Here is a 22714-nt window from a genome sequence, read left to right as displayed (position 1 = left end):
GAATCCTGCAATGGGATGACAGTTTTTTATCCTAAAGAACTGTCCCACCCAAAAGGCTAATAGTGTCTGTCTGTGGAGAGACACTGAGCTGTTGTCACCTGGTACAGTAACAAAGACAGAAGCTTCACTTTACTCATGTACTTTTTTTCTACTAGAAAATAAGTCAGATAATTTTAGTGTTGTATTTTATCAAATATAAAAATATTTATATGCCACAAAAATTATTTTAGTGACAACTACCAGAAAAGTACAAAATCCCTTATAACTGTGTTTTTACACCTTGATTTGTCAAGAAACTCAGAGGCAAATGCAAAGTATCTAATAAGTACTTACTGCAGTGAACAGTTTTGAGAACAAGAAGAAAACCTGTAACTCTGAAAACTGTTTTATATCCCATTCATAGATCTCTTCAAAAGTCTACTATAAAAATGAATCACATAAAGAATTTTTCAGACTTGTTTGGTGATGCAACTTCAGAACATTTGCAAGGAAATGACATGTAAAAGCAATCACTTCAATTTTTTTTTTTTAAAGTTTCCTTTAAAACAGTGGTTCCCAAAATTTAGCATGCAACAGCATCTCCTGAGGGAAGCCTTTTAAAATACAGAATGCTGGCTTCCTCCCCAGAGTTTGCTACAAGTTTGCAGTCAGTTCTGATGTTGGAGCAGGCACAATACTTTGAGAACCACTGCTTTAAGATCTAGTCTCTAGAAGTCAAACTAAGAAGCAATGCCCATATGCCTTTCCTTATTCTAATAGTAAATAAATAAAAGAATATTTTAGGTATCTGCATCAAACTTTCAGTCTTTAGATTCTTGGAAAGTTCTAATGAAATAAAACATTATTTCTCATGGCTCACAATTATTCTCATGAATTCAGAAAGAACTACAGGGGAGTCCTGAATAATCTATGACTACATGAAAACATTTATTTACGTGCCCTCTACAAGCTATTTACAAAACACATAGTAATGATTGGGGTACACAACCTTGCTCCTATCTTCCCCATGCTTCTTCTCTATAGAAAATCCAATATGAAATTATAAAGAGTATTGTACTCAGAATAAGAACTTCATTTATGTACACATAAGTATCAATGAATTGTCATATTCAAGATTCAGATTCAGGAACTTCTTCATCAGGGCAGCAGTAATATTCTACAAAACATATTTGTCCATCTTCATTTCTAATCATATACTGCAATGAAAGGAAGCCTCTGTTATCTGTCCGAATAGATACCTTACAAGATAGGACTAATGCCTTTGTAGAGGGTTTCAGTAAGGAAATCTTGTATCTGTAGAAGAATAAATAAAAAGCTGTTATATCAACACAGTTAACATTGCTCAGAGCTCCAAGTAAAGGACAAAAAGTAGCAAATCTAAGAATAAAATCAAGTACTTACCCAATTTGCTAATATTTTCTCTTTTTTTAAAATTCATCCACTGTTAGCATCCTACATCCCCTAATAAGTCCAGCACTCTACTGTTCACGTTTATAAAATGCTGTCCATTTTTATTAACAGACAAAGTGGGTTTTTTTTTTTTTTTTTTGAAATGGAGTCTCACTCTGTTGCCCATATGATCTCGGCTCATTGCAACCTCTACCTCCCAGGTTCAAGCAAGTCTCCTGTCTCAGCCTCCCGAGTAGCTGGGACTACAGGTATCCGCCACCCCACCATGCCCAGCTAATTTTTGTATTTTTAGTAGACACAGGGTTTCACCATATTATTGGTCACGTTGGTCTTGAACTCCTGACCTCAGGTGATCCGTCCCCCCTTGGCCTCCCAAAGTGCTGGGATTACAGGTGTGAGCCACTGTGCCCATCTGAGTGTTTTTATTTAACAGAAATCTGGTATTTAGCCTCATCTTTATCACCAATGGCAACCTCTATATTAAGGACTGACCTGTTGACTTGGGTCTGATTACAATGAAATGCTTCCATCAAATCAGAATCTTTGGGATAGTCAAGGTGGGAGCTTCCTGCATTTCCAAAAGTAGATAACCTATAGAAAATGATTACTTAATTTATTCATTGGTCCAGAAATAAACCACATTAAGATCCAAATAAGCTAAACACTTCCTTAAGAAATTCATACTAGTGGGTGAAACAGACATGTACACAAATGGTTACAATACAGGATAACAAGTACTATAATAAAGCTCCCACAGGATGCTGTGGGAGTTCAGGGCGACCAGCAACTAATCAACAACTTTGAAGAAAATTAATTGTAAAAGGAAAAGGGCAGGGCACAGCTTTAATTTCATTACCCTAATCCTATTCTGAAAGTAGATTTTCCTCATCCTTAAGTCAGAAATACATAATAGGAGAGAGAATAGAGGACTGATGGATGACCTTGATCTAAGTTAACTGCAAACCTTAGGTTCTGTTCCCAATCCTATACCAAGCAGTTACAGCTTTTCTGTATCTTAGATTGCTCTTAAGGTTATTTCATGGTTTTCCTCACTAGATAATACCAGAAGTTATGTGTAAACAACTTATAAATGTTAATGCGCTGATTTCATCTGCTAGACTGGAGCACTTCCTGCAGTTGCTAAGTATTACATGAGCATAGTGATATGACCCAGGTGTTGGTTTTCCCTAAGCTCCATTTCTACCCTCCATCTTCCAGGTGCTGTTTTTCCCCGGGTCCATCTTTTCTTTCTAATATAATTGCTCTCTCTGACCCATCTCATCTATGCCCAGCCATGATGATGGTTCCCAAATCTAAATTCCCAGTCTAGATGGATCTCCTGAGCACCATAACCATATATTGAGCTATTCCCTAGTGTCACAGGTACTTAAAATTTAACATATCAAGAAAAAAAATTTCAACTCCAAAGTCCCTACCACCAAATTGTTTCCTATCTTGGAGATGAAAGATACCATGACCCATCTAGTTACCCAGGCTGAGAGAGATCACTGAGAAAGAGATCCTCTGAAATATTGTTTAAGTACCTGAATTTTTCACTTCATCCACTGCTAAAGTAGGGTTTCCAATTTCCATTTTGGTTAATACTTTGTCAGACCATGAGCCAAATTTTTAACTGCCCAAAGTCATGAGAAGGACCTGTAATTCTTTTTCTTTTCTTTTTTTTTTTTGAGAGTCTTGCTCTGTCACCTAGGCTGGAGTGCAGTGGTGCAATTTCGGCTCACTGCAACCTTTGTCTCCTGGATTCAAGTGATTCTCCCGCTTCAGCCTCCTGAGTAGCTGGAATTACAGGCACCAGCCACCACACTCAGCTAATTTTTCTATTTTCAGTAGATACAGGGTCTCACCATGTTGGCCAGGCTGGTCTTGAACTCCTGACCTCAAGTGATCCACCCACCTTGGCCTCCCAAAGTGCTGGGATTACAGGTGTGACCCACCGCACCCAGCTGGGCCTATAATTTTTCTAAAGTAGTTACAAAAAGAATACTTTATACCTTTTATTCCATATGTATTTAGTGCCTTTATTTAATATTCTGAAATATTTCAAAAGAGAATATTTAGATCCTCTTGCTAGAATGTCTAAACTGAGTCTAATCCTGGAAAGAGACTTGTGTTAAAGTATCAGAAGCAGCTTTTTTGACATCATCTTCCTGCTGAAAACTGCCCTCCCTTTGGAAGTGAGCATTGAGCTATCTTTGCTAGATCTTTTTTCAGTGTTTCCCAGGGATCTCTGTGTACTATCTTGGTACTTAATGGTTTGCTGTTTCACATATCTTGGCTTCACCTTAATTTTAAGTTGTTCTTCCCACAATGTTCAATAAGATGAATAAGCACATGGTAGGTGATCAACAGATACTTAGTGAGTGAATGAACCACGTGTAGAAAACATGTTCTGCATCCTGAACTAACCTGAAAAAGATACCATATAATACAAACACCCTTTCCAAACACTTAAACCCGATTTTCCTCACGATGTAACCTGATATATGACAGTAAGTAGTAGTATAATGAAAACACCACTAGTTTAGAAATTAGGGGACTGGGCTTCTCATCTAGATGCCAACACCATCTAAATATGAAATAGTGAGTTAATCTTTCTGGGTCTTAAGTTGCTTGATCCATAAAATTATGAGTAAGAGTACAAGCTGTTTAAAGTTGTGAAAGCTCTAAAAATGTGGATAATAAAAATTTTGCATCCTAAGCAAATGTCTAGAGGGAAGATGGAGTACAGACCCCATGAACTATAACTGCACTGCTCTCAAGTACCTGAAATAAGGCTTGTCAGGAGACATCGTAATTTGTAAGACTTCACTCGTCATATCCAATTCAGAAAATGCTTCACGGAGCCCCTCTGACTGCAGAATAATTTTATTAATAACATTGGTGCTGCAGAAGTCAAAGTCCAGGGTCTCCTCAGGTTCCTGCGTATTGATTTTGCAGACTGTCACCACACCTCCTTCTTCTAGGAACAGCATCAAAGGGTAACCATAACCTTGGTAACACATCCGAAGAGCAGTTAAAGTCCCTGCAATGGAAAGAAATCATACTTGGCCTTAGCTTTATAGCTCTGGGTTCAGCTTCTCCTCAAAATGATATAAAATTTCTCAAGAATAATTCATTCCACTCAATTTCTTGCATATATGTATTTCCTCATAAAAAGGGATTACATCTTCTCTGATGACAGTTGTGTGTAGACAATTCCAAACATACAAGACAATTGGGAACCAGAACAAAATGTAACATAACTCTCTGGTATCATTTTCAGGTTGTCATAAATACCTCAGAAATAGCTTGATTTTATATACATAAAATTTCAGGATAGAGAATCTACATGGATCAACACAGCAAGTAACCAAATTGCTGCAGAACAGAGTATGCTATTTCTTGAAGGTTCAATATGTTAACAGTGGACTGCTATGTGTACTGTAATGTCAGTGTATTCACTCTTATAGGGATTCTTCCAACTTTTCCAACTCAGATATTCTTTGTATTTCCTCAAATTTCAAAATCAAATTGAGACAAAAAGAGGGTTGTTAATAGTGGTGTAAATTTTAACACTGCAAACCATTCAGGGAAGGAGGAAAGTGACAGGATATTCAAACTCCTCCTTACTGCATGGAGAGCCACAGTGAGGAATGGAAGATGACAGATTCTTTTATGAAAAACCAGCTGGAGAATACTGTATTAGAAAATGTATAGTTAATAACAGTGGAATTGTCGGTAGAAAATTAAAATACATTTTTCTGGAGAACTATATTGAATTTTTCCTAATCTCCAGGTTGCTTTCCTATGAAATAAAATCATTCTTCTGGGGATTCCTTACAGTTTTAGATCCAGAGCAACTGAATTTCACCATTCTTAAAAATAATTCCCTTAAGAAAAAAATGTATGTTTTAAAGAAAATCATTTGGCAAAATAGACATAACTTATAAAATATGGCTTGAAAGAAACAAATTTTGAACACAGTACAAACTAGGAGTCAGTAGAGCTGGCTTCTGTTTTTCCCTGCCGTTAACTAGCTGAGTAATTCTGGACAAGTTAGGGAAAAGAAGCAATTACATTTCACAATGTTAAAGATATTTAAGACATGCCCAAAGTATTCTTTTGTCCAGTTCAAATTTAAAATCCCTCAAAGCCTTGTAAATTAAAAAAAGAAGAATGTAAATACTTTTACAAATGAAAAGAACTATTAAACACACTTGCAATTAACATTGGGAAAAGTTAGAACCCATGACTGTTGCCAATGAAAAATGAATTGGCAATAACTTTCTGAACAAATGTTTATATTCCAAATAACTTCCTGAATTTTTCTGACCATTGTATATCACACTTTTATGTCCTTCTACTGATAATAGTTTACCTGGCATAGGACTTGATCCAAAAATAGATAAACAGTCTAAAAGGACAGTTAAATTAATTCGAAACGTAACAGATTCTTCCTGAACTTTAAACTCCTGAAATATTCCAGCCTATGAAAAAAGTAAAAATGAAAATGGTTACATAAAAGAATGAAAACTAACATATAAGGTCCTAGATTTCACTTTATATGTTTAAAAAATACAATACTGTGCTAATCCCATGAGAATAATTTCTCATTAGCAATCAAAACATCTTAGAGACATCCTTGTGAAGCATCCTCATCTCCATTCCTGGATCTAAAACTATCCCTCTGTGACTATCCCTTGTCTCATTTTTGTGCCTATCACTACTGCTAAGGTCACTTGGAAAATACACAAATGACTTGGTAATGCATGAGCAGTATCAGTTTCAACTTTTATTATTTTTTATTGATATGGGGGTCTCACTATGGTTGCCCAGGCTGGAGCGATCTTCCCACCTCTGCCTCAGCCTTCTGAGCAGCAGGGAATACAGGTGTGAACCACTATATCATGCCCTGCATGAGGACAAGAACCATGTCTTATTTACCTTTCTATCCCTGAGGTCATGCTGTGCACTTAGGTGTTAAAAAATGCTTAGTTGAATTTGCAATCCTATCTTAACCATACAAATATTACTTTGGAAGAATAAAAATTCTATTACAGCCAGTAAAAGGAAAAAATACTCTTTAGTAATAGCAAGGTGGTAGTATCGCAGTGGTAAAGAGCATATATTCTGGAAACAAATGTTCAGGGTTCTTATCCCAATTCAGCCACTTAACAGCTGTGGGGCTGCTGGCAAATCACGTAAATTGTGCCTCGTTTCCACATATACAAAATGGGAATAATAAGAGAACCTACCTTACAGGACTATTGTTAAGATTAAATAAATTAAATACTAAGAGGAGTGCCTAGCCAATAGTCTAGCTTTTTAGTCGTTACTAACCATTATCTCTGCAAAACAAGATGGAAAAAGAATTTGTTATCAGGAGAGAAAAAAAATTCAAGTAATGATGTTTTGTTCTCTGACTTAAGACGATAAAGTTATTTATTCATATATTATTTATTTACGACTATTGACTATATTTATTGTCTACTAAAACCTTCAGATTTCATTAAATTGCATTTAGAATATCTATGGCACAGGCTTAAAGGCGCCTATTTCCATACCTGAATAAAAGCATTTGCTTGCACACACTTTGCATTTTCCACTGTTACTTTGATTCCATTTTTAGTTGCAAAACACGTGGCATGTTCTCGGAAATGAATAGCTTTCAAGATAGTGGAGAGATTCCTAACGTTGTCAAGGCTGGCCACAAGGCTGTACTGATCATCCTCGTCTTGGATCTGTTGGGTCAGAAGGGGCATTGTCCGCTGCACATTCGGCCCCGAGGGATGCTTCTGGGGCCAACACCTGCTCCCGCGGATCGCCAAATACCTGAAGGGATTGGACAATAAAACTCCCATCAGGGCTGGCGAGGTCTGGCGAGCTCCACCTGCGCTGAGAAATGGAAGGGGGCTGGGCAGCTGAACTTGACTGACAAGGCCGAACCCCACCAATGCCACTTAACTGTCTTTGTAACTCTGGGAGAAAATTATCTAAGCTACGGTTTCCTCATCTCCGTAAGGGGACAATAACTTGAAAAGTTGTGAAGAATGAAGACACGCAACTGACACGGTATCTCCGCTTGGGGCCAGCTTATCCCGGCCAAACAGGAGCTACGAACCCGCACTGAGTCACTTTTGTGTCGCCCGCGCCACAAGCCTCGCCTCCAGCGCAACAGGCGATGGGGGGAGGGCTCGGAGTGCCCAGAAGATCCCCCAAGAGACCCAGACAAACTCATTCATCAGCTCGCCCGCTGGACAGCATCACTTACTACTCTCAGTCCTGACACCCTACCTTTGCAGTGGGGTCTGGACGCCCGAGAGCCCTTCCTGGCAAAGTCCCTGAGAGGTAGCAAGACGGCTCAGAAAAACCGCGGAGGAAGGGAAGCGGGTCCCTACACTTTTCAGCTCGGCCCTCCACCTCAGCCACCGTCACCACAGAGCTGAATGCAGCCTAGAGAGCCAAGCATGCAGCGCCTTCAAGACCGGAAACAGGCAGGCACCACAGAGCTGGAGGACTATCGCTGAACCGAGCGCTTAGAGCCGCCGAACCATAGAGATCGGAAAAAGGAGCGAGCGGCCACACCGGAAAGAAGGCCAAGAGCGCAGGAGGCTAGACAAGATGGCAGCAACCAAGAGGAAACGGCGTGGAGGCTTGGCAGTTCAGGCGAAGAAGCCAAAAAGAAACGAAAAAGATGCCAAACCGCCAGCTAAGCCTCGCGCCACTGCAGAGGAGGTGGAGGAAGAAGAGAGAAACCGGATCCCAGGCCCCGTTTGCAAGGTAGAAGGGTTACACCTGCAGCGTCGGCTCTGTGCGTCTTTTCTGGGGTTACTTGATTACAGCTCTGCTAGTTTTCGAGTAGCTAGGGTGTTAACGGTAGGTCGGTTTTAGCAATTCTCCCGGCCAGACTGGGCACGGAGTTTACAGCTAATTTTTGTGCACGTGGCCGCCCTCCTGGAGGCGGCGAGTTTTAGAACCTTAGTCGGCCCACGCGGAAGCGACTGACAGGGTGCTCAGATCCAGCGTTGTCTTCCTAGTAGTTCAATTTTTTTTTGGAGGGTAGTGCTTTTCCTTGGTTATTTCTCGCTATTGAGTATTTCTTCCGGTGATTAGTATTCCCATATACTGCCGAAGTCAGCTACTCAGGCAGGGATCCTGAAGCTTGTTAGGTGAGCCTTTAAAAAGTTGTTGCCCTTGGGACTGTGAGTTGTTAACCAGGTCTTTAACTCAAGAGATAATGAAAGATAGTCCAGATACTTTGAGCTTTACTTGTATTCAACAGACACTGAATGTGCCATGCATTGTTCCAAGTTAGGCACCCTTTGGCAAAGATTGCAAAGGTGACTAGAAAGTGACCTCTTCCTCCTGAAATGTTGGAGTTCAGGAGGAAACTTAAGTGAAAGAAGTTGATGGTTTTTATTCAAAAGAAGTGCACACCAGTTGTTTCAGTTAACTTTCATTCAACTAAGAACTATTCTTAAGCTACACAGTATACTGTGGAGACAAGGATTATCTTTGACATTAATTTCTCTGTCCTCCTCACTTAGCATAGTACTCTAGTAGGGAGTAGGTGATAAGTAAATGACTTCATGTGGTGTGATGATGAGCTCTGAGAAATGAAAGTTAAGTGTAAATTCTAGGATCGTTATTAATAGCAACATTCTGTGCTCTTTTCTGACCTGCAGATCAGGTGGGGGTGGGGGGCGGCGGGGGATTATTTACTTTTTATGAAAAATAAGCTGGACTTGTACACTTTCAATAAATGTTAGTGCTCTCTTCAATTAAGGCGCTAGTTTCTATAATCTGAGCCACACTTTAAATACATTCTGTGGAAATGCAGGAGATTGAGATTACTTTTACCCTAGTATAATAAGATAAAGAATCTTGAAGGATTTAGATTTAGCCTTTAAGCTGCATATCAGGGGAACAGTAGAATTTTGACATTCAAAAATGAGAGGGAACACTCTAAGGGAGAGAAAAAAGAACTGATGAAAGACTTTGAAATAGGGAAATGCTGAAAAATGTAAAAAATAGAACCAGATTGGATTGCATTAGGCTTCATTTAGGGCAATAATGATGTAAAAATGAAAATTTATTTTACAATTCAGTGTCAAAGCTATGTATTTCAGACTTTGTTTAGAAAACTGCGAAGTAAGGATGTGATAGAAGTATTACTTTAAAAAGTAAGCTGTTGAAAAAGCTAGTCAGCTATATCTATTGGAGGAGCTCACCTCTGGGATGGTTAGTCATTTAGGAGTTTTGTGGTTAATATAAGACACTAAATAAGTGCAGTGTGAATAAGAAAGGATTAAGAATTGTTGAAAAGAGAAATTGATAGCATTTTATAGTGCTTATGATGATATGGGAGAAAAAGGGCAAATCGAAGATTCAAAGCCTGAGGGACTGAAGTGACAGCATCCAAAAAAAAGGAAAAGAAAGAAAATGAAATAGCAAGGAAATACACCAGATTTAAGGTCTAAGATAATGTTTAGTATTGTAGAGTTGAGTTTGAGGTGTTAATGAAATACTTGAATTATTAGGGCTAGAGAGAGTTCCTTTCTGTAGAGTGGACAACAATTAACGTTGTGGGAAGTTATTATGAGACCTGCCATAGAGAGCACAGAAAAGAGAGGGCTAAGCAAGAGCCTTAAGGGTTAGGAAATTGGAGAAACTGAAGATGAAAAACAAGACAGAAACCAAGGAGGGCATTTCTGGGTGGCAGATGTGGTCAGTGAATGTTGCTGAGAGATGAAATTAAAAGAGTCAGGATGGTTTGACTTGCTACCTGGAAGCTCTTAAAAAACAGGGCCAGGTGTGGTGGCCCTCACCTATAATCCCAGCACTTTGGAGGCCAAGCTGCTTGAGCCCAGCAGTTGGGGACCAGCCTGGGCAACACAGGGAGACCCCGTCTTTACAAAAAAATAAAATTAGCTGGGCATGATGGGACATGCCTGTAATCTGCAGCTACTGCGGATGCTGAGGTGGGAGGATAACTTGAGCCCAGGAATGTGAAACTGCAGTGAGCTGTGAGCCTGCAGCACAGCACTTCAGCCTGGGCAACAGCGTGAGACCCTCTCTCAAAAACAAGGTCAGTTCAATATGATATTTTAAAATCTTTTAACATTTTCTCTTTCTTTAGGGCAAGTGGAAAAATAAGGAACGAATTCTCATCTTTTCTTCCAGAGGAATAAATTTCAGAACAAGACATTTAATGCAGGACTTGAGAAGGTTGATGCCTCATTCTAAAGCAGGTACCTTTATATCATATACTTTAGAAATTTCTATCTATAAACTTACCTATTTATATGTTTATATTTATTTTATATATTCTTCATTTGTTCAGTCTTTTCAGTAAAAAAAACACAGTACCTTTTATCCTTTCAAGTGCCACAATTTTTCCAGTTAACATTTTGTTAGAAATTCTTTAGACTTCATTAAGTAGTTTCTTTACTTTTAAAAACAGATATCCTAATATTGTTGAAACATTTCTTGAAGGTCCAGGAATGCCTTTATTGTAATGCTCCTAAAGATCATGACATAGGTGGGATAGTTTGTCCTAAATGATTCAGGAGTACCGTGTATTACGTTTTAAGCCTTTATTTATTTATTTATTTTTAAACTTTTTTATTGAAAAATGGATGTCGGATAGAATTTGAAGCACCTTTTAAGTTGAAGTCAGAGCCTATTTCTAAATGCCAAGTTATTTATTTATTTTTAAGCAATGGGTTATTTTACAGGCACAAACAGTATGGCCGGGCATGGTGACTCATTGCCTGTAATCTCAGCATTTTGGGAGGCCGAGGTGGGTGGAACACTTAAATTCAGGATTCCAGACCATCCTGGGCAACCTGGTGAAACCCTGTATCTACAAAATAAAAAAATGAAAAAAGTAAAGTAGCCAGGTGTGGAGGCCACCCACCTACAGCCCCAGCTACTCAGGAGTCTAAAGCAGGAGGATTACTTGAACCAGGAGGTCATGGCTGCCATGAGCCATGATCATGCCACTACACTTCAGCATGGGCGATGAGCAAGACCCCGTCTTAAAAAAAAATAAAAAGTTTATAACAGTGGAGTGGCCACGCCCTCACATGGCTGTTGTGCTTATGTTGAGAGGTGCTTTGTTTTTTTGTTTGTTTTTTTGTTTTTTTAATTTTTAAATTCAGGGAGTATATGTGCAGGTTTGTTACATGGAGAGTCAGTTTTCTTTGACACCTGTGATTAAAAAGTGAAAGATATTTTCAGTGAAACTGGTTTCCTTTAACGTAGTCTTTGGTTTGTGAGAATTTTTCCATTTTTTAAAAGGTTTCCTAGAATACCTAAAGACTGAGAAACACTGCTGAAACTATATAATTCTTGCAGACTATTTTTTTTTACTTATTTTCTCTACAGTTACAAAGAACCAAGATTTTTAAAGTGATTGTTTTCAGGTTTTGTTTTGAAAATTAATGATAAAAATCTCCTTTTAACTAAAGAGTGTAAAAACAGTTTCTAGATAGCATATGGGATTTGATTGAAGTAACTTTGAATTCACTTTTAATTTACTTGCTTTTTCTTTTTTTTTCTAGATACTAAAATGGATCGTAAGGATAAGCTATTTGTGATTAACGAGGTAATTTTGGAAAGTAATTGCAATAAAATATTTTAGAAACACTAACAATTGCTTATTTCAAAAATAAGTTATTCAGTGACTTTAAAAATTGTTTTGTAAAAGCTGTTCAGACACATTTTATTATCTCTTCAATAACTGGTCTTTCAAATTTTTATATCTCACAGTTTAGTGCTTCACACATTTCTGTTTGTCTTGTTTGAACAAGCATATTGAAATTTCCTCAGGACAATGATTGTATCTCATTTTTTAATCCCGTAGTGTCTAGTATTATGCCACATCTCGAGTAGATACTCAAAAAATTATCAGTCAACATATGTAAAGTAAAATAAAAAGTCCATTAAACATATATATATGAAAACCCACATGGTAAAACGCATTTTGCCAGTATTAAAAGTGATTCATGTGGAATTGGCACTTAAGCTATTACAAACTAGGAATAGGTTACATTTTCAAAGTTTTTTTAAATATATTACACTTACGTATTTTTTTTAAGCTCTAGAAGCACAGCACATAAATTTACATTTTAAAGCAAAATTTTCAAAACTTAGAAGAATTAAGATCGTTTTTTCACTATTAGCATTCTTTAGAGCACAAACTTTAGAACCTCTGCTATAATATCACACTATTCTATGTGCTATAAAAACTGTTTAACAGAGCAATGTTCCTGTCATTACGGAACTTACATTCAAATGGAGACAGGCCATAAACAAGGTTTATAATTTCAAGTAAAGATAGGAGAAATAAAGCAGGTTATAGGTTTTCGACAGCTCAGTCTAGAGCGGAAAAACATTTTCAAAGGGATGATGTTTAACTTAATATAGAGAAAATGGCAACTACAAAGACCCAGAAGTGGCACAAACTTCCCATTTTTATGTTTATCTAAGACAAGTAAGAAACAAAAGCATTGGACCTAAGATTCTTTTTTTTTTTTTTTTTTTTTTTGGAGACGGAGTTTCGCTCTTGTTAGCCAGGCTGAAGTGCAATGGCGCAATCTCGGCTCGCCGCAACCTCCGCCTCCTGGGTTCAGGCAATTCTCCTGCCTCAGCCTCCTGAGTACCTGGGACTACAGGCATGTGCCACCATGCCCAGCTAATTTTTTGTAGTTTTAGTAGAGACGGGGTTTCACCATGTTGACCAGGATGGTCTTGATCTCGATCTCTTGACCTTGTGATCCACCCGCCTCGGCCTCCCAAAGTGCTGGGATTACAGGCTTGAGCCACCGTGCCCGGCCAGATTCTTTTTTAAGTTGTTAGGGTTTATTTGTTTGTTTTAAATTTTTTTGGAGACAGTGTCACTGTGCCACCCAGGCTTGAGTGAAGTGGTGTGATCTCAGCTCACTGCAACCTCTGCCTCCTGGGTTGAAGTAATTCTCCTGCCTCAGACTCCCTAGTAGCTGGGACTACAGGCACATGCCATTATGCCCAGTTAACTTTTTGTATTTTTAGTAGAGACAGGGCTTTGCCTTATTACCCAGGCTGGTCTCCAGCTCCTGAGCTTAGGCAGTTTACCTGCCTCAGCCTCCCTAAGTGCTGGGAGTACGGCCATGAGCCACCTCATCCAGCCGTAAGTTGTTAGGTTTAAAGTCTGAAATATGGAGTTCATGAGTATTATATTATTTAGAGTTTATGAATACTATAGCAATAAAAGACTTCACTCCTGTAATGTTTTTGTATATTTCTCAAGTGTGACTTTTGTAAACCTTCAGGACATTGAAGTTTAATTTGAAATAGGTTTTATATAGACGTTTTACCCAAGCTCTTAGTGATTTTATAGAACCAAATCACCAGAAATGGTAGTATAAATGAAGAACAGCTTAAGTTTTGTGATCTTAAAATCAAAAAGCTAAAAAGTTAAAAATCTAAATAATCTTTAAAAAGGATGTTTTTAGTTCTATAAGGATCTGGATTTTCATAAGATCGGCTAAGAAGATTGATTATGAAGGATTAGCATAAGAAGATTAATTGTGGTATGCCTTATCCCTAGGGCAACTATTTTCAGTCTTTGTAGTTTGTACATGGATGGGCAGAAGAGGTTCCCAGTAATCAGAAGTGAGACCATTTTAGATACTAGGCCCAAAAATATGATAGATACTTTCACCCAAGAGATGGGCAGAGCATCTAGTTTACCTTGGGTAGAATACCTCAGAGGAACTTTAAAGCTTCCTTCTATGAAGGAATAAATGTTTAGGCCTTTGTAGCCTATTAACCTAGTTAGATATTTTTGAGGGAATCTAGATGGTATTAATCACATCTAATTACTTTAGTTCTCATTTATATTATCTACTTCATTTTCCTATACTTTGCTTCATTTAGGTTTGTGAAATGAAAAACTGTAATAAATGCATCTATTTTGAAGCTAAGAAAAAACAGGATCTCTATATGTGGTAAGAGAATGTATTAAGATTTTGGCTAAACTCATTTTATTGGATAAAGAAAATATATGCATATTATAAGCATATTCTGGCATTTTTTTAATGGTGAATAGGTGGTAAGCATTGACTGCATTCGCTAATTCACTGAAAAAGCTTCCTCCATATCTTTCAGGCTTTCAAATTCACCTCATGGACCATCTGCTAAATTCCTAGTTCAAAATAGTAAGTTGACTCAATAAAATTTTTTAGATGCGAAAATTAAAAATGGTCTTTTGGAAGAGTTGTGCAAAAGTTATAACTATTTCTGTTTTTGTTGTAATTTTTTTAGTTCATACCCTTGCTGAACTAAAGATGACTGGAAACTGTTTGAAAGGCTCTCGGCCCCTTTTATCTTTTGACCCGGTAAGTTTCTCACTCAGTGTATGAGGTCTAATTTTCTTATCCGGCATGATTGTATAGTTGTGTAATTCAGTTTAGTTAACATAGAAACAAATGAGCAAACAGTTTTAAACAAGGCACTCTACTGTTGTCAAATAATATGCTTATTTTACTTTTATAGGCTTTCGATGAATTACCACATTATGCTTTGTTAAAAGAACTCATAATTCAGGTAAATATCTTTTCTAAAAAGTATCTTTAGTAGTATAAGTGAGCATCTTCTTTGAACTTTTCCTTAGCTATCCAAAATATACGTGATATATTTTGGAATAAGGAACTAACATATACTTTTTTTTACTAGATCTTTAGTACCCCACGGTATCATCCCAAAAGCCAACCATTCGTGGACCATGTGTTTACTTTCACCATTTTGGATAATAGGATATGGTTTCGGAACTTTCAGGTAAGCTTTACTTAATTTTTAATTATACTTTTTTAAAATAGAATTAATTTTTTTTTTTTTAGAGACAGAGTATTGTTATGTTGCCTAGGTTGGTCTTGAACCTCCTGGCCTCAAGCGATCATCCCTCCTCCGCATCTAGAATAGGTAGGATTATAGGTGTGAGCCACTGTGTCTGGTCAAGTTTTAATTAAACTTTCAGATAAGGATATATAGGGTTTACAAACACAAAAAATGCAAATAATCCTTTTGTTTTAAATAACTTCCTTTTCCCTACAGAGATTGCTGCAAGTAACTATGTATTGCATCTTTTTTTTTTAATTCAATATTTGCAGTTGAACTGTTTTGTGTCTTAAGTGATCTCTTCCTACTCCTATTCATGACTGTTAGTTGATATAGAGTATGGATTTCCTAACAATCATTATATAATTCACTTTATTGAAAGGGAATAGCTTGAAGATCCATGAGATAATTGGGTTCCTAATTTGTGTGAAGTGCTATAAAGGACACAGTAAAATAGAAGTTTCTCTCTAAAAGCTTAAAAATAACCTGAAGGGTTAAAACCTAGCAAAATGTAATTGCTGTAGAAGCCATTCAGTCGGAACTTTAGATGATGAGTCATACAGTGACTCATTCAGGAGAAGAGGTGATTCTAGAAATCTTGAAGCAGGAGTTTGGCAGGGTAAGTCTGCAGAAAGATGAAGAGGTGGAAGAGAACAGCAAGAACAAAATGTTAGACAGCATCTGACATAACTGAGCTCTGTTCTGCACATTTTATATTGGATACCTGGCATGTGAGTTGAACACATCCTCTTAACCTCTGAGGGCAGACATGTCTGAAACAATAGATAACATAAATATTTGTTGTTCAGAAGTTGCCTTTTAATTCCATAATCAGTAACTATTAAATAAATTTGACTACATATAATTTTAATCTAAGTTGAAAGAGATTTACGAATTTAGGGATTAAGTTTCAAGAGTTCTCCCATAATGTGCTTTAATACATTTTGTTAATAGTGGTTACTATTTTAAAATCTTATTTAACCACAGTTTTTTAAGAATATATGCATTGTGAGAAACAAGATGTGAACCAAAATCTAATTACTCAATTTTAAAAACACACACAAAAATTTTTCCGTGACAACTTCCTATAAGTACTAATAGATTTCAGAAAATATTGATGATTTGGCATTTACCAGGTTTCACCCCGCCTTGATTTTATGGATTACCAATTCTTTCAGGCACATTTATAATGAGATTATAGCTAGTATACCTTTTAGGAATAATATATCCAAACCAAAATGAAATGTTTTCTTTTTATTAAAGATTATAGAAGAAGATGCTGCTCTTGTAGAAATAGGACCTCGTTTTGTCTTAAATCTCATAAAGATTTTCCAGGGAAGTTTTGGAGGACCAACTTTATATGAAAACCCTCACTACCAGTCACCAAACATGGTAAGCTGTTGTGTTGTTCAGTAGTCTTCAATGTACCAGAGCCCTTTTGCCAAAGTGATTCTGTGAAGTTATTACTGTTTTATTACCTGTGAAACTGAATTTGGTTTTTGCTGCCTAGAGACTTGCAAATCACTCCCCTTTTTTTATGACACTAGGTAAAGGGATGTAAGGTTCGTAACTGAAAGTCTTTGCCTTATATAAAATGTTTATTTTTATTCAAAAGCATCTAATCTTTTTTTCCTAGCATCGGCGTGTCATAAGATCCATCACAGCTGCAAAATACAAAGAGAAACAGCAAGTGAAAGATGTGCAGAAACTGAGAAAGAAAGAACTAAAGACTCTTCTTCCACACGATCCCACTGCAGATGTTTTTGTTACGCCAGCTGAGGAGAAACCAATAGAAATACAGTGGGTAAAGCCAGAGCCAAAAGTTGATTTGAAAGCACGAAAGAAACGGATTTACAAAAGGCAAAGAAAAATGAAACAGAGGATGGACAGAGGGAAAACAAAATAAGTCAACGAAAACTTGATTTGTTTTCAGTTATTTTATATTTATTTTGTATTCAGTGTGTAAATACTTTTATTATCCAGTATTACTTATGTCTAATTAGTGTGGCATTTAAAAGAAAGAAAAATTAAAATCTTAAAATCAGTGATTATCTGCTTCTAAATAAAACATCATCAGAATTCATCAGTTAATTTCTGATTTCTTTTTAAAGTTTGTATTGCTAAAAATTTAGCACAGTTAAGGCGTGCCTTTTCTCTTGGGTTAGAATTTTTGATTTAGCAGAGCTGAAATGCAGACATTAGGTTATATTATTTGTAAAACAAAGCATTCAGTACTCTGAGAGCATAGGTTGTCGATGGTAAAGCAGGAGTAGACTGGTAGAAAGAAAAGCATCTCACTGAAGTTTACTCTGAGTCACTAGTTAATGAAGCCATGGAAGAGCCAACCTCTGATCTTTTCTCACTTCAAAAAAGTACATGAAAATATTTGGGTTTTGAGAATTAAATGAGTTAATGCCTGTCTTGAAAGCATTTTATAAATTACACATTATGTATGTGTGTATGTATTTTGAGATGGAGTCTTGCTCTGTCACCCAGTCTGGAGTGTAGTGGCGCAATCTCAGCTCACTGCAACCTCTGCCTCCCAGGTTCAAGCGATTCTCCTGCCTCAGCCTCCTGAGTAGTTGGGATTACAGGCATGCATCACCATGCCCAGCTCATTTTTGTTTTTAGTAAAGACTGGGTTTCTCCATGTTGGTCAGGCTGGTCTCGAATTCCTGACCTCAGTGACCCGCCCACCTCAGCCTCCCAAAGTGTTGGGATTACAGGTGTAAGCCACTGCACCTGGCCAGATTACGTATTTATTTTAGAAGCAGTGTGTATAGATTGCTTATTTAAAAACCTAATAGTAAAAGGAGAAAAAAATAGGAAAGTTGGTTAGAGGGAATACCAGAACATTTGAATTTCTCCCCACATAAAAGAGAAACTGCTTATTGTATAAGGGGCACTGGACTTAAGATCTTATGGGTAAATTAATAACAGGTAAAGAAAAGATTGAGTACCAGCGACCATGGAGGTAGGTGGCTGCTGACATGAACAGATATAAATTTGATACTACATAACACATAGATCTAATGAAATTGCACTGTTTCATCACCTACTTTTTGACTTCACATTGATCATTTTTCTGTGTGTGTGTTCTACATGTTTACTTGCTAACTTCATAGTATTCTGTGTACCATAGCTATGTAATCAGTATGATCAGTATTTTAAGTTTTTCTTTTGCTGGTATAGGTGTTTGTAGTGAATACTCATCTACATATGTTACATATGTCTTTTTATACAACACTCATGGTTTCCTAGAAGTAGAATTTAGGTTAAAGGTTATGAACACTAGGCTTTTTGCCTGCTCCCTCCACCACCGTATCCTCACTAAAGGTTAAAGGGTTCATTTCCTTGTCCCCTTACTAATTTCACTATGCATGAAACAATCTGTCAATAGGTTAAAAACACCTTTTTTAAAAATTAGTTACTGGTTTATCCTTTTTGACGGTACTAATCATGTTTGTTTTTCTGTGGTAGGATTGTCTTTTACTGATTTTATAAGAGCTTTTATATAGTAAGTTTATTACAGATATCTTCCCTAGTTCACTTACATTTTAATTTTTTGTCTTCATTATTTTAACCGTAGGCAGGCTGATCAATATTCATGGTTTTTAAAAAAAAATTTTGTTAAGGCCTTCCTGTTTAATTGGCTACTTATCTTGAAATAGTCTGAATTAGGATACTTGAAATCTTGAAGTCATCTAAATTATGCAGGTAATTCAGGTCAGAGGTTCACCTGAAATACTTTTATGTGACTAACTAGGGCCAAATATGATTAAATGGAAAAAACCAAAGTGGCCATTTTATTTAGGCAGTTGAATATAGTCTTGGATAAAAATAAGACAGCCATATTCAGAATTTATTTTTGAACACCCACATTTCAGGAACAAGTTAATTATAGGTTATAAGCTATTGAGTAGAGTTACAAACTTGTACTTTTGATATATGCATTGTGGCATTTTGGTGGAATTTCCAATTTCACAATTTTGAATTAAGTTTCCATATAGAGATAACCTTATATCTCAAATTCCCTTTCACAATTATATGGATACATTATTTGAGAATTCCTCAGGAATGGATCATGTATCAAGTCTGTAGTCATTTAAAGGGCACCTGTTTAATAAAAGATGTTCTTTTATTTATTAGAGGCAGGGTCTTGCTCTGTCACCCTGGGCTGTAGTGCAGTAGCATGGTCATAGCTTACTGCAGGCTGTAACTTCTGGGCTCAAGTATTCCTGCCTCAGCCTCCTGAGTAGCTCGGGCTATAGGCCCATGCCACCACACTTGGCTAGTTTAAAAACAATTTTTTTTTTTTCCCCTGTAGACAGATATTCTCTCTATGTTGCCCGGGCTGGTCTCGAACTCTTGGGCTGAAGGGATCCTCCTGCCTCGGCTTCCCAAAGTGTTGGGATTACAGGTATGAGCCACCATGCCTGGTCAAGATATTCCTTTAGACTGAAATTTATATCCAGCATAGTTAAACTTTCTCTACAATGCTATCGGCAAAAATCCCTCTTTCTTTAGAAGGTAAAAGAGGTGATTCCTAGAGGTTGTATCCAAAACCAGATTAAATTGGAGGGAGAAAAAACTACTTTTCTTGTCCATTTTTGTTCCCCCCATCATCCCAATTCTGTTCTCAGGAGGGGAAAGGTTTCATTTTCCCCCAAATTCAGACTTCTCAATCCCTATCCATTACCAATTTACCAACTAAGTCAGACTGTGTAGAATCTTCCTCTGGAAAAAAGGGAAGTGTATGAATTGTGAGTAGTGAGTTGGTTGGACATGGTGTGTGAAGTAACCTGATGAAGCTAAGCTTAGAGCTGGTTTCTTCTGTTGCACTGTGGGCAGCATATTGGGGAAAAGAAGGATAACCTTCCTAAACTGCTTGGGGACCCCAGCCCTGTGCAATAGATATTAGCAATGCAGCTAACCATACATGGCTGGTAAATACAACTCAAACCTGATGCATGCAAACATTCCACATTATAGTGAAATAAACTGGTGTATTAATGCATTTTAAAAACAATTATGGTATTATTTTGATACCTTATCAAAGTGTTTGGAATAGTTGTATCTCCCATCTCGTAATACAATGTAATACAGCTAGTCAGATCAACCAAAACCTACTGGTTAAATACTATCCTTTAACTGCTTTCTTAAGCTAAACCAATCTTGGAAAGGTTGGATTAGAGGCCAGAAAGTTAGGATTAAAGCGTGATGGATGGATAGATCAGCACAATTTCATCCATGTTGGTGTGCAGGGCCACATCCCGAAAGGGTCATGGGGTGTCCACTATCGCTGCGCTGAGGGGCAGGATCCGAGAGGTAAAGAGACAGGACACAGAATGACTGGAAAAGACAGCTGGGCTGGGGGGCCACGCCACTTACAAGCAGAGACAGGCGAGGCCCCGAACGTCCAGGAGCATCTGTATTTATTGGGTACAAGACAGGGGAAAGGGTAGTGGGTGAAGTCATCTCAAGGACAGTGATAGGGTCAAGAGAATCACGTGTGCGACAAGCAAAGGGTCCACCCCCATTAGGTCACGAAGTCAAGGAGGTGGGCCGTGTGTAGCAAGGAGTCCACCCCCATTGGGTCGCCTAGGCTAGGAGGTGGGTCATGCGCCATGAAAAGTGCAGTGTGCAATATCTCTTATCTAAGAGCAGGCTACTTCTAAAGAATTCTGTAGGAGGATGCTTTTGAGTCACACAGTAGCGACAGAGCTGACAGGATCTACCGCCACCTGCTGGCAGCTTCCAATGAGTTCTATAGGAGGATGCTCTGAGCCAGCACAGTCACTAGAGATTTGACAGGTTATACAGCTACCAGGACGTGATTATACCCGAGGGGTTTTAAGCCCTCGGTCGCTCGTGGGATTGCCGGTCTAAGGACAGTCTTCCACAAGAACTGGACGCAAGGTACTGCAACTCCTTTTTCAGGAGGAGAGGCTCTCGCTCCAAGCCTACCATACAGCGGGTATCTTGACGATAGGGAATGTTGCCGCCTGGGCCATAGATTCTTGTCCTGGTATAACTTTTTCCCTTAAATCATGCTCTGCAACGTGTCTGCTCTAGGCATTCCTCCGACTACGAACTAAGATATAATTTTATATATATATGGAAATAACTGAGTAGTAAGACATTCTTCAGGCACTAATTGTTCCCATTATAAACTAATACATGATTGATTATATAAAAGATTATATAGAGGAAATAACGGGGTAGCAACACTATAAACTAAGATATTCTTCAGGCACTAATTGTGCGGGGGATCTACTTAGCCCTCCTTCCTCGGTGACCAGATGGGGGGTTACCCACACTGGTGGTAAGGCTTTTCGTTATTTACTTATTTATTTATTTGAGACGGAGTGTCCCTCTTGTTGCCCAGGCTGAAGTGCAATGGCGCGATCTTGGCCGACCGCAACCTCTGCCTCCCGGGTTCAAGCGATTCTCCTGCCTCAGCCTTCCGAGTAGCTAGGATTAGAGGCATGCGCCACCATTCCCGGCTATTTTTTTATTTTTATTTTTTTTTTCGTATTTTTAGTGGAGATGCGGTTTCTCCATGTTGGTCAGGCTGGTCTCAAACTCCCAACAGGTGGGTGATCCGCCCACCTCGGCCTCCCAAAGTACTGGTATTACAAGCGTGAGCCACCGCGCCCCACTTCGTTATTTCTGAGTTGACGCCTTCCCTTTTAAATCGTTTCCGATTACATAATCCTACTGTCCTTTGTCATGCATATTGGTCAAGAAGATCAATACCAGAGATCTTAAGTGGCAGCTGAAGAGAACTGAAAAGATAAAAACCCTGGTATTCAGTCCAACTGAATTCTGCTATTGTATTAGCTGAGGAGGCTTCCGCCAATCAATCACTTGACCACTGGGAGCTTGAATCGCCTCATCTTTAAAAACGGGCTCTATTGAGAACGTATAATCAGATATTCTCCAGAATCCTCTCCCATCGCAGCTTCTACCTCCCCATCCAGCCCTCAGGTCGGCTGCCACTCACACTGACCGCCAACTGTGCCCCTCACAATGACACCAGCGTGGCCCCGCCTCCCTCACGCGTCCCGCCACTCACCCCAAGGCCCCGCCTTCCTCCTGCGCTTCCCCGCCGAGGCCCGCCTTCTTCCCACGCGGCCTGCCTCTCTCCCTGCCAAGGCTCCGCCTTCCTCCCGCACGGCCCGCCTCTCTCCCCGCCAAGATCCCGACTTCCTCCCGCGCGACCCGCCTCTCTCTTCGCGAAGGCCGCACCTTCCCTCGGGGCGGCCCCGCCGAGGCCCCGCCTTCCTCCCTCGGGGCCCCGCCTCTCACCCCGCCGAGACCCCACCTTCCTCCCGCGCGACCCCACCTCTCACCCTGACTAGGCTCCACCTTCCTCCTGCGCGACCCCGCCTCTCACCCGGACTAGGCTCCACCTTCCTCC

General features: G+C 38.7%; 2 protein-coding genes across 2 annotated transcripts; one reads left to right on the top strand and one right to left on the bottom strand.

Annotated features, from left to right (window-relative positions):
- Window positions 1-171: 171 nt before the first annotated feature.
- Window positions 172-9022, bottom strand: RAD1 (RAD1 checkpoint DNA exonuclease). Its single transcript, XM_032278987.1, has 6 exons — window positions 7705-9022; window positions 6975-7242; window positions 5789-5897; window positions 4195-4453; window positions 1903-2001; window positions 172-1293 (listed from the first exon to the last, which is right to left on the bottom strand). The coding sequence occupies exons 2-6, from the start codon at window positions 7170-7172 to the stop codon at window positions 1110-1112; spliced, it is 849 nt and encodes a 282-aa protein (XP_032134878.1). The 5' UTR covers window positions 7173-7242; window positions 7705-9022; the 3' UTR covers window positions 172-1109.
- BRIX1 (biogenesis of ribosomes BRX1) lies at window positions 8001-17382 on the top strand. Its single transcript, XM_032278986.1, has 10 exons — window positions 8001-8190; window positions 10550-10661; window positions 11976-12019; window positions 14332-14402; window positions 14563-14612; window positions 14719-14792; window positions 14950-15000; window positions 15130-15231; window positions 16555-16683; window positions 16928-17382. The coding sequence occupies exons 1-10, from the start codon at window positions 8032-8034 to the stop codon at window positions 17195-17197; spliced, it is 1062 nt and encodes a 353-aa protein (XP_032134877.1). The 5' UTR covers window positions 8001-8031; the 3' UTR covers window positions 17198-17382.
- The last annotated feature ends 5332 nt before the right edge of the window (window positions 17383-22714 follow it).

Source organism: Sapajus apella, unplaced genomic scaffold (genome assembly GCF_009761245.1).
Source record: "Sapajus apella isolate SASKATOON/1434 unplaced genomic scaffold, GSC_monkey_1.0 scaffold11, whole genome shotgun sequence".
In the NCBI taxonomy this organism is placed as follows: domain Eukaryota; kingdom Metazoa; phylum Chordata; class Mammalia; order Primates; family Cebidae; genus Sapajus; species Sapajus apella.
This window is presented reverse-complemented; position numbering and strand designations above follow the sequence as displayed.